Below are 12,015 nucleotides of genomic sequence, written 5' to 3' on the forward strand. Positions count from 1 at the left end.
TGGTGGAGGCTCCACAATCACGAGATGAAGAACGTCAGCAGAGTGTGGTGCCTGCGAGAGAATGAACTGTGTTGCCCCCAGAAAGGTATGTCGAAGCTCGCTCTCCATGAGAATGTGACCTAGTTTGGGAGAAAGGATTTTTTTATTGTTGTTGTCATCATCCGTGAAATGCAACAAGATCCTACTGGAGTAGGGAGGGTGGGTCCTAGTCCTAATCCGTTCGAAGGGATGCTTTATACAAGAGGAGAACAGATGTGGAGACAGAGCCATCCACGGGGGGGAGCTGTAGGAAGATACAGCCACAAGCAAAGGACCGCGGGGGATTGCTGGCAGCCTCTAGGAACCAGGAGAGCAGCTGGGACAATTCTCTCAAAGTGCCCTGAAGCCGTCAGCAGGACCATGATCCTGACTTGGACTTCTGACCTCCAGCACAGTGAGAAAAGATCTCCTGTCTTTAATGCCACCTGTTGCATGGTATCTTGTTATGACGGCCCTAGGAGGTTCAGGGGGAGCCTGTTTTCTTGATGTGATAAGAAAGCGTCTTCAACTCACTCTGCACTTTTCCATGTCACGAAGATGTCTCCTGTCTCACAGGCTGCAACAGCAATGCCAACCGCTAACATTGATCGGGTCAATGTCAACAGCACAGGGTTATCCCTGGTATCCCACCTCTGAGACTCCTGGTGAGTGTATAATCAATGACACACGGGAAGCCAGAAAAGAAAACACCTCATTTCCGTCTTAAAGGAACGAAGGCATTTTATATTTTTTGGAAGAGCTGAAAGCACAGAGGGGCAGTCATCCCTTAGTGTTTAGGCACATGTTTCGCACTCAGAATCAGAGCAGTAGAGCTAAGAAGTGAGCTAAGGCGGAGTGCAGGGGAAGCCGAAGCCCCGGATGGGCATCCAAGGTGTCTTCTCAGCGAGGTGGTTGAGGTCCAGGGCCAGGTGCAGAGGCAGATCCAACTCATGGTACAGGCCGAGTCCGGACGCAGTGCTTCTAAAAGTCACACTCTGAAGCAGGGGAGAGGGGAGATGTGTCCGTGAGAGCAAATACTCCCTTTCCCTTTTAAACAATTGCAGACGCTTAATAAGCTATACCGATAGACACGAATGCCCTTTTGGAAAATGTTTCTATATTTGAATGGTCATGTCTCTCATTCTCCAAAGGCCTTCTTAAAAAAAAAAACAAGAGCCGGGAAGAAACAGGGGCCCTTGGTAAGCAGTCTCTCACCCGCCCTGGTATCCCCCAGACCTGAATTCAGTCCAGCTTATGCTCAACCACGTCTTGGACCATCAGGATGCGGAGAAACCCTACTGGCCGTGCTGATGGGGCCCCTGTGGCCCTGAATGCTTTTCTTATTAATTCTAATGATTCAAGGGGCCCATAACTCCGCCACGGCCATACCTTCTGCTACGGGGTAGTAGCACCACGGGACTCTGGTAACCAAGTCGTCAAAGCAGCAGCCCTGCTGTTCACAGGCTTCCCGCGTGACTCCAGGGGGGCCACAATTTTTCCGTTCATGGGGGTCCACTACACAGGTCTCTGGAAGCCGATGGGACAAGAGGTAAAGGTAAGTCATTGGGCCAGATTCTTGGATCAGACTAGACACAGTCCAGCCCAGCTTCCTTCTCCAAGGAGAGCCGCAATAGCCTGGGGAGGCCAGGCAGAATCGGGGCTCAGGCCATGGACAGGAGACGGTTTTCTTATCTCCCGCTGCTCACGCGTGCGCTCAGGAGAAATGCCAAGTCCCCATGGATTGTAAACGAAGTCATGTGCCTGCTCACTCAGGAAGGTCAGCAAATGACCAGGAAGCTGTAGTCGCTGTTTGTCTAAGTATGCCCCGGACCCAGGCCATGGCCTTTCCACTCATTCCTCGTGCAGGCAGAAGTTGGAGGGGGGAAACAGAAGCCGGAAGAATGGGCGCTTTCAAACTGTGCTGCTGACTGCCAGAAGAATGAACCATTCCGTCTTACAAAACTGCAACCAGCAAGCTCCCTGGAAACCCGGATGGTGAGGCTTCACCTCCCCCTGGCTATGCCATCCGGAAGGACCAGCAGCTAGAAAAGGCATCGTGTTTCATGAAGTAGAGGGTCAGCAGGAATGAGGGAAACCCTCAGTGCGAAGGGAATTCCCAAAAGCCACAGGCTTGGACTCGAACTCAGCAATGATGGTGAAGACCGTGCAGGGCCGGACAGGGTTTCCTGCTGTCGTACATAAGGTCATCAACTAGGCTAAACCAAGTAAGGAGGACTTCCTGCAGGAGGAAGTTGAGCAGAGAAGGGTCAGGCACGGGTGGTACAGGCACAGGGAGCAGCACAGCCCCAGGCTCTGGAGACAAAGAGCAGGCTGTGTCCAAGGAAGGTAAGTCCATTAGCAGGAGGGATGTCCAGGTGGTGGAGAGAGGTGCAAGGGAGAGAGCTGAGGACTTTAACAAGGAGGTGAAGAAACTGATCGGAGGTGAGGCTACATGGAGGGGCCTGGGCCCTCTAGCAGGTTTCAGTGGTCAAGATGCAAGATCTCCAGACTCTGAGCTCAGGGGCCAGAGTCTAGAGCTCTAAGAAGTCAAGCTCCTTGGGATCCCTAGTGAACCCTTAACAGAAGGGGAGTCCAGAGCAACTTCCACATCTGACCTGGGGAGTCCGGAGAGCACAGTTAGGAACCAAAGAGTGGTAGGGGGCCGGCTTTCAATGGTATCTGGGTGGTCGGTCCAAAAGAGGCTCAGGAGAGAGGCCCCATGGGGCAGGAGCTGCAGAATCACCCAGTTCATCGCCAAGAAAAAAAAACTGGAAGAGAAGGGGCCAGAAGAGGCAGGTATCGGGAGGGTCGGTATTCCAGGGAACGAAGCCCGTACAGAAGCAAGGAGCACAGGAGAGGCAGGAGGCTGAAGTTGGGAGTAGGGGCAGGGGTCATCAAGCTCACCACAAGCAGGAAATCGTTCTGAGGGAGTTGTGAGATGTCCTTTCCCTAGACTCGAGGGATGACACGTAGCACGTTTGCTTCCTGTTAAATGCAGGAAGGATGCCGGACACAGTGGTCTGCCTGCCCGTGAGCCCACCACCCCAGCTGCTCCCAGCAGTGGGCTGTGATGTCTGTGGCTGGCTTGAAGAGGGACCGAGCTGGACCCATCTGCCTCTAGCTGGTGCCCTCAGTGGGGTAGGGAACTCCCAGAGTCTCCTTGCCCATTCTTGAAAGAAAGGTGCACATTAGCCGGGGCACAGGGCAGGAGGGAAGGTGAAGGGAGCGGGGGCAGTAAAGCTTGGCTCCAGCATGCTCTGTCTCTCATGCTCCCCACAAGGAGCGAGCTGGGGCAGCTCCCTGGGATGGGGAGGGGGCCTTGCTGGAGTAATCAGGTCCCCTCCCAGCTGGTACTCCTCAGCAGACAAGAAAGATCTCCACGCCATGGTTCCGTTGACTACTGGCTCCTGTCTTGCCCGCCATGTATTGTCTCATAATGGAACTGCGTGCAAAGACTTCCATTTGCGGGCTACACTTAGGCTCACTGTTTTTGATATTTCTGTTGTCACAGGATTGCTGATGCTGCGTGACCCATGAGAAATGTCCCCAGGGCCAGAGGACAGGGGCAGGGACAGATGAGTGGGCTGGTGAGTGCTCTAGTCCTGCCTTGTGTAAGGGGCTGGCTGGGGCCCTAGAGAGCATGCGCAGTGGGCCACGCTGGAACTGGAGTGGAGCCGGCAGAGGGGGAAGACAGGCCAGAGGAGAAGGCTGGGAGCAGCAACCTCACACCTGGTTCACAACCCCAAAGCAGTTTCCTCCTCTGGTTTTAAAGGTCACTAGTTCTTCCTCAAAGGGAGCTTTGGTGGTATAATATGTATGCACCAGGCTGGTAACCACAAAGTCAGCAGTTCAAAACCACCAGCCGATCCAAGGGAGAAAGATGAGACTTTCTACTCTCACAAAGAATTACAGTCTCAGAAACTCACCAGGGCCATTCTAGCCTGTTCTGTATGGTAGCATGAGTCGGTATTGACTCGATGGCAGTTCTTCCTCCGCATAATGGGTTATGAAGTGGGCTGCTAACTGCAAGGTCAGGGGTTCAAAACCACCAACCACTCTGAGGGAGGAAGATGAGGCTTTCTGCTTCTCTAAAGATTTACAGCCTGGGAAACCCGCAAGGGCACTCTGTCCTCCAAGGTTGCTTTCCAGCAGAATCAGCTCGATGCCACGAGTGAGTGCTTCCTTGCCAGAGGCTTCTGGGGCCTTCCACACTATTGCTTGCTGTCTCCCCTGACCCCCGCCCACCGTCCTCACTACACCACATCTTGTTCATTACAAGGTAGTTTGAAAGTCACCCGGGGTTCATGAAAGCCATGGCCTAGCTCTTAGCTCTCTTTTTTAACTCTTGTGGAAGTCTGTTTGGAAAGCTTTGAACAAAACCCATTCTTACACCCCCACCCTTGTTTAAAATGTCCCTAAGAATAGCAACAGTTATTTAGTACTCTGGTCATTTGCAAAGCACGTTTCACAAACTTGTTCAAATGTAATGTCCCTAGCACCCACTTAAGGCAGACTACGGCTCCCAGATGAGAGGATGGAGGCATAAACCGGTTCAAAGGAAGCCGCCATGGACTGTCCACCCCACCGGAAGGCGCTCTGGAAGGGCCTGAGCCCCCAGTCCAAGCTGGGCAGCAGGGATAACGAGGGAGCTGATGGGAGGAGTGCCGATGGGAGACGGGGCTTTGTCCCCCAGGATCAAGAGCTCAGGGGTGACTCAGGAGCCCCTCTATGGAAGAGGAGCTTTGATATGCCAGTGTGGACCGGGAATCAATCCATACCTTGGGCTAGGCTTTGGCCAGGGTGTTTGGAAGAGCTACTTTTCTTCCCAAACCGAAGCTTCCCCCTAGGTGTATGACACTTAAGAGCTGTCATAACCTTCTAGCTTTAGTTCAAAAGGCAGCCCTTAACCCAGGTGGTCGACCTTCTCCACGGGACCCTCCCACCCTCGTGCTCTCTCCACCGGCTCTTGTTTTTCCTGTACAGTGGGATAGATTTCCAAATGCTTAGCCCTGGAGGGTGCAAACAATCCATGCGCTTGGCTACCAACAGAAAGGTAGGGGTTCAAGTCAGAGGAAAGATCCGGTGATCTATTAAAAAAAAACAGCCTTCAAAACTCCCATAGAGCCTCAACAACAGCAGCAAATACATAGGTGACCTATGCCATCTCCACAATCTTCACATCTACAGTTTGGTGACATTGATAGTGCTCATCAGAGTGCCCAGCTACCTGAAGCGTTGCCTAATTTCTCCACTGCCCCTAACAGAAGCTCAGCATCCCCTAGCTACTTCTCTGGCTGCCACTAATCAACATTGATCTCTGTAAAAGATGGAGGAACACCAGTGGTGTGCAGCTCTGCGCTGACATGATGGGGCCTCTGTGAGCCAGTGTCTGCCCCAGGCCATTGGAGGTCCCAGTGCCCAGAACATGAAGCAGTGCCGGGGACCGAGTGAGTCCAATGGGGGCCAACCTGGAGCTATGCCTGACCCCCAAAGCAGGACCCAGGGCGAGGTCTGTCTTACCGGCTGGGGCCTGGGCCAGGGTGCTGAGGGCCAGCATGAGGGTGAGGCCCAGGACGCAGATGACCCTGTACTGCATGGTGCCCTTACTTCCCTGCTTTCTCTTCCAAAGAGGCGGCGAGTCAAGATGCGAACCCGTCGGAGCCCTCGAGTTTATACTGCCGTCTCTGTTTGCCCAGAGAGTGTCACATAACATTTGCCTAAGGAGGGCCCGGCATCCTCCACACCGAGTGAGTAACCGGCAGTGACTACAGGGTGTTCCCGACCGTCAGATTGACGAGTGGGCCGAGAGACAGGATTGCCGCGGCTGCATAGTCATCTGGGTTGAGGGAACTGGGGTTCAGAAGGCCCTCGCTTATCCATGGGAGTCTCCTGGGACCACCTTCAGCCAACCCACAGCCCTGTCGGCGAGGTCCTCCCTTCCATGCAAATATCACACTGAGTGCACGGGTGATTCACGCCAGGTTGTGGCCCGAGGAAGTACAGTGGGGTCAACAATGGCTCATGTCCCCTCTCCCACGGCCTCTGGGAGGTGGGGGCAAGATGGAAGAGGTAGAGGGGAGGGGGGCCACCACCTTGAAGAAGCAGCTTCTCCCCCAGAGGGGTCCGGAGGCAACTTTCACATATTCTGAGAACCAGTCTGAAAGCCAGTCAGTAGGATTGTAACCGGCCCCCCTTCCTCCTCTCCTCACCCACAGGACATGGGTGGGCGGGGCTCCAGTCCATCATTCCTACCGTGAGACACTGTCTTGGACTGTCTGGTCCACTAGGCACACCCTTGACAGCCTGACACGTGCTCAGCACTCTGGTATACAGTGAACCCTCGTTTATCGCGGTTAATCGGTTCTAGATCCTACCGTGATAAATGAAATTCCACGAAGTAGGATTCCTTATTTGTAAATCAAATATTTTCGTAGTTAGAGCATAGAGGACATGAAAAAACACCCTTTAGTCACCATTACACTCGTATTACCCAATTTATTAAACGAAAAAGGGAAAATACAGTAAAATGTTTTGGACATTACAATTATCATTTATTATTTATTATATTATTTATGGCATCAAGCGTGTACAGTATGAGCCAATCAGTGGCAGTAATGACAGAGCATGCGCTGTTACGCAAAAACCGCGATAGAGTGAAGCCGCGGAAGTCGAAGCGCGAAGTGGCGAGGGTTCACTGTACAGGAAGCCCGTGTTCTCGTGGTACATGGCAACTATGTTGCAGACAGACCTGTGTGAACACCTTTATTTCTTAATGGTTTTTCCTTCTTTTTGTTGTTCTTTCTCTTATCACAGAGGAATCCTTCTGAGTGTGAGTTGCACAGTGACCTGACTCTGGGATCCTGTCAAAGTGGACACAGGCCATCCTGCACTTGTCAAGGCCCTCGGGACTGAACGACACCGAGGGAACCCTCGCAAGAGCCAGATGCTTCAGTGAAGGACAGCACGTCCACGGTGGTTCACTGGTTGGAAGTAGATCGCCAGCCTTTTCTTCCTTATCTGTCTTAATTTAGAAATCCCAGTAAAACTTGTCCATGAGCTGCACTGGTTGGGGATCAAACCCAGGGCTCCCACATGCAATGCAAGAGTGCTGCTCCCCACACTGACATTGAGACCCATATACAGCCCAGTATGAAAGGCGAAAGCCTGATCAGAGAGGAGAGCCTGTATCCCAAAGGTTGGCAGAAGCTTGCCCGTATATATTGGCAACCCTTGGGGAGATATTTGAGCATACAGTCCAGTGGTGTTTGACCATGAGAACCAAAGGTTCTACTAATAAAATAAAGCTGGCATCTTGGCATTCACATGGGACTCAGAATTGGAAGTGTCATGTAAGCACCTGGAAGATTGTGGCCATCCTCTGGGGACTACCCCAGGGCTTGGACTTGAGGGTGGCCAGCAGGCCCACACAGTGTGGTCTGAGGATTGGCAGCCCAGCATCTCCTGGCATTGTGATAGAAATGCCTCATTCCAAATCTCAAGAGGTAACGTCTGCAAAGCTCCCTGTTGGAACAAGCATTTTAAGCTCTTAGGTACTAACCGAATGGTTGGTGTCTTGAGTCCACCCAAAGGTGCCTTTGATAAAAGACCTATGTTGGAACCCAGGGCGGATGATCCCTTCAGGACCAGTGGTGTGAGTGGCGATACTGGGAGGGTAGAGGGAGAGTGGGTTGGAAAGAGGGAACAGATTACAAGGAACTATATGTGATCTCCTCCTTGGGTGACAGACAACAGAAAAGTGGGTGAAGGGAGACGTCGGACAGGGCAAGATATGACAAAATAATAATTTATAAATTATCAAGGGCTCATGAGGGAGGGGGGAGTGGGGAGGGAGGGGAAAAATGAGGACCTAATGCCAGGGGCTTAAGTGGAGAGGAAATGTGTTGAGAATGATGAGGGCAATGAATGTACAAATGTGCTTTCCACAATTGATGTATGTATGGATTGTGATAAGAGTTGTATGAGCCCCTAATAAAACAATTTTTAAAAAAGACCTGTGTCCTATTTCGGGGGGGAGCCCCCCTATAACTCCATAAACCCTATGGAGTTCAGTTCTGCCTGGCATGCGTGGGTTTGCCAAGAGCTAGAGTTAACCACTAGAGCCGGGTCGTTTTCTTTGGTTTCCCAGATGATTCACGTGCATGTTGAGGTAGCACCCTCGAGCTCTGGAAGTGAAGGAGTTGCCCTGCTGCGGTCTGGGAGATGGGAATGTGAGAACGCATCTATCAAATACACCCCCCTTGTCCATCTTGGGGATGACCAAAGGACACTCGCCTCACTGAAGCCTTAAGAAATACACCGATAAGGGGCCCACCAGCAACTCCAAGAAATCCTATGTTCACACCTTCATAGAGCACAGTTGACCTGGGACCCATCATCCTTCAACTCAAGTGTGGATTGGATTTGCTCAACAGAACATAGCAGCCCTAGATGACTTAGCAAAACACTGGTGTGTCAGAGGTTGGAATTGCAAAAGGTCAGGAGCCTGGCACATGGGTGAGGTTTGTAGACAATTTGAAGTAGAAATGTCCTCTGTAAAGGGAAAGAAGGGAGCCCGTGGGGTGGCCCCAATGGTAAGCTGCTCACCGAAGGGTGTTGCATCCCTTTGGAAGAAAGGCCAGACGATCTACTTCTGAAACGTCAGCCAGGGGCATTTCTATGGGGCACAGTCTAGTCTGACACACATGGGGTTGACCTGAGTGGTAGTTGGCTCAAAAGCAACTGATAATAGATATTGCATCCTGTATTGGGGAAGTCCTAGGAGACCCGTAACACAGACCCCAAGTGAGTTCTCAATAGTCGCATGACAGATAACCCAAGAATTTAGTCACTCAGAACAATGAGCATGTATTGATCCCAGTTTCAGGAGTTCAACGGAAGCTGGGCTGCATTCTCCGGTGTGGGATCTCTAGTAGACTATGACAGCAGGGTTGGCCTGAGTTGAATTGAAATTTCATGAATGTGAAGCAATTTTTTCCCCAAAATTGGTTCATTTAATAAAATAATGGTGTCGGCGTAGGACGAATACCTCCTTCTCACTGTGACCATTCGGTTTATGCCACTGCTGGTTCCCAACCAGTCAGTAGCACAGTCTGACACCTGGCCCCAGACGTAGGGACATTCTCCTGGAGCAGTGGCCAACAGCCGACTGGCACAGAGATGACACCAATGCCTTCTGTCACTGGAGGGCAGTGGCAGATGCGTGGGCTGAGTCTGCATCTGCTTTGAAGCCGGCAGCTGCTGGAAGCAACACCGCTTGTCACTTTGCAGGTGGCGTCTCCACCGTCTGGACTATCTCACAGCACATCGTAGGGCAAGGAAGTTTTAACCATCTCCAAAGAAAGCACTGGTGTCCCCCATGCCCCAGGGCAGAGAGGGAGTTAGCGTCCTGGAATGGTGAGATCATCTGCCGAAGAAGGTTCAGTGGTCAGCTGATGGACTTCAACTCCATGTACACTGAAAGCCAGGGCCAAGAGATGGGACCATTCCTTGCATAAACAAAATGCACACGTCCAAAAACTAAGCAGTGGAAGTCAGAGGAGCTTGTCTTACTGTTAACTGATTTGCTTCCCACGGCCACGCTTTAAGGTGTGTGGATTTGGAGTGCTTTTGCTCATGAGAGGCTCACTTCCACTGGGAAATACCTTCTTGGTTCCATTGCATTGGCAGCCAGAGATTTCCCTCTGGCCATTCTGACCCCTGTTGCACTAAACCAACAATCAGGAAAGTACTGGCAAGAATGATTGGTCTTAATCACCACAGGAAAAGTAGGTGTTCTTACATAATGGTGGCTGGTGGGACAAAGTCCATAACTCAAGAGTCGCTGGCACAATTCTTAGTACCATTCTCCTGCCCAATGTACCAAAGCAACCAGTCACTGCCATCAAGTCAATGCTGAGTCCTGATGGTGTAGTGGGTTAGGAGTTGGATCACTAACTGCAAGGTAAGCAGTTTGAAACCACGAGAGGGATGAGGCTTTCTACTTCCATAAAGGATTGCTGAACCTATAGGGACAACAAGTAGAATAAGGGTTTGGGGGTGGGGTGGGGGGGTACAGAGGGGGAAGGTATAAGGGAGATGATGTCAAAGAGTCCGTATAGAAAAAGAATCTTTGGAAACGGATTGTAGTGGCAATTATACAATTCTGTTTGGCGTGATTGAACTATGGAATGATATATCTGTTAACTCCCAACTAATAAATGTAGCGGGGGGGAAAGAGTTACAGTCTTGGAAATGCATAGGAGAAGTTATACCCTGTCCTAAAGGGTAACTATGAGTATTTTCCAATAGTCCTGGTAAAAGAAAAACTGCAGCAACTGAAAAACTATAAGACGCCTAAGAACTCACTTCCTATAGACAAACAATTACATCCATTTGATGTAATAATAGCTGATATTGGGGTATGAAATAGAGGTGAAATCAACAAGAATAACACACACCAGAACGAGAGAGGCTACAGGTACCGATACTAATTGTTGATGTTGGTTCTAACTCATCGCCACCCTCTGTACAACCCAACCGAACACTGCCCTGCCCTGTGCCATCCTCGCCACTGTTCTCATGGTGGACCCGCTGTTGGAGACACTGTGTCGGTCCATCTGGTCAAGGGTCTTATTTCCTACTGCCCCTTTGCCAAGCATGATGTCTTGTTCCAGGAAAACAAATTAAATATAGCCAGTCACCTCAAGGGGTATATCCTCTCCGTTTGGATGTTGGGGGCCATGGTCTCATGGGACAACAGACTGATGACATAATATAGTTTCCAAGCTTATGTTCCCCCTCCCAGTAGAGTGTCTAGTCTCTATCTAAAGCTTACAAGAGGTCAACAAAATATAACTTTGGGCCTTTATTTCTCTGGAACAGAGAAGAAAGCCCAAGAATCAGGGAAGGCACTGGACCACAGTACTAAATGTTTACATGAACCACTGTCTCCTCCACTTTGAGACTGGAACTCAAGGAAGCCCAGCTATGACTGTTGAACATTCCATCAGAGACTATTGAACATTCCATCAGAGACTATTGAACATTCCATCAGAGACCCAAGAGATGAACACTGAGGAAAATCAAGAGAATGTGGGGCAACTATCAGTCCAATGTTTACCTGGCAGCACCACTAGGGCTCCTATGAGCAGATGCCAGAACAGGGAGTTGAACCCTGGACCCTCAGATGAAAAGCCTGAGGTCCTACCAATGGGGCTATCCAGGTCCTCCATGCATACATAGTGATGTTTTTAGGTACCATTGAGTTGGTTCCAACTCAGAGCGATCCCGTGTACAACCGAACGATGACTGCCCAGTCCCACGCCACCCTCACAGTGGTTGCCATGGTTGAGACAATTGGTGCAGCCTCAACCCACCTCCTCGATGCCTTTCTCTCTGTACCAGCCTCAACTTTACCAACCAGGTGGTCATTTTCTGGTAGAAATGGATATCACCTTTTTTGAAATGTGTAGGTCTTTGTAGAGAGAGTCTGAAAAAGAGCGCTCGTTCACCCAGTCAATCTATATCTGTGAATTCCCTAGAGAAGAATCCAAAGCCCAGGCCAACAATCAGTCCTTGAACTAACTATAAGCTTTTCTTTGTTGTTGTTGTGTTGGGTTTTTTTTGTAATTGGCTTTTTGTTGTTGTTGTTTTGTTTTCTTTTGTTGCTTGGTTTTGCTCTGTCTTGTTTTTGTGCATGTTATTATCTCCACAGGTCTGTCTAAATAAGATAGACTGGATGAACAATCTGGAGGAGAAAGCAGCGGGACCAACAGTTCCGGGGGACATGGGAGAGCGGGAGGTAGGGGGAAAGGAAGTGGTGTGAACAAACCCAGGGACAAGGGAACAACAAGTGATCCAAATCGGTGGTGATGAGGATGTAGGATGCCTGGTAGGGTATGATCAAGGGTAATGTAACCGAGAGGAATTACTGAAACCAAAATGAGGGCTGAGCATGATAGTGGGACAAGAAGAAAGTCAAAGGAAATAGAGGAAAGA

The 12,015-nt window shown here is 50.5% G+C and overlaps 1 protein-coding gene across 1 annotated transcript; it reads right to left on the minus strand.

Moving 5' to 3' along the window:
• Window positions 1–940: 940 nt before the first annotated feature.
• TFF1 (trefoil factor 1) lies at window positions 941–5,614 on the minus strand. Its single transcript, XM_045284497.1, has 3 exons — window positions 5,539–5,614; window positions 1,408–1,545; window positions 941–1,013 (listed from the first exon to the last, which is right to left on the minus strand). Exons 1-3 carry the CDS (start codon window positions 5,612–5,614, stop codon window positions 1,000–1,002), a joined length of 228 nt encoding a protein of 75 aa, XP_045140432.1. The 3' UTR covers window positions 941–999.
• Window positions 5,615–12,015: the final 6,401 nt, after the last annotated feature.

Source organism: Echinops telfairi, unplaced genomic scaffold, assembly GCF_000313985.2.
Source record: "Echinops telfairi isolate 266 unplaced genomic scaffold, ASM31398v2 ScPeMD7_7469;HRSCAF=8507_0, whole genome shotgun sequence".
NCBI lineage: Eukaryota > Metazoa > Chordata > Mammalia > Afrosoricida > Tenrecidae > Echinops > Echinops telfairi.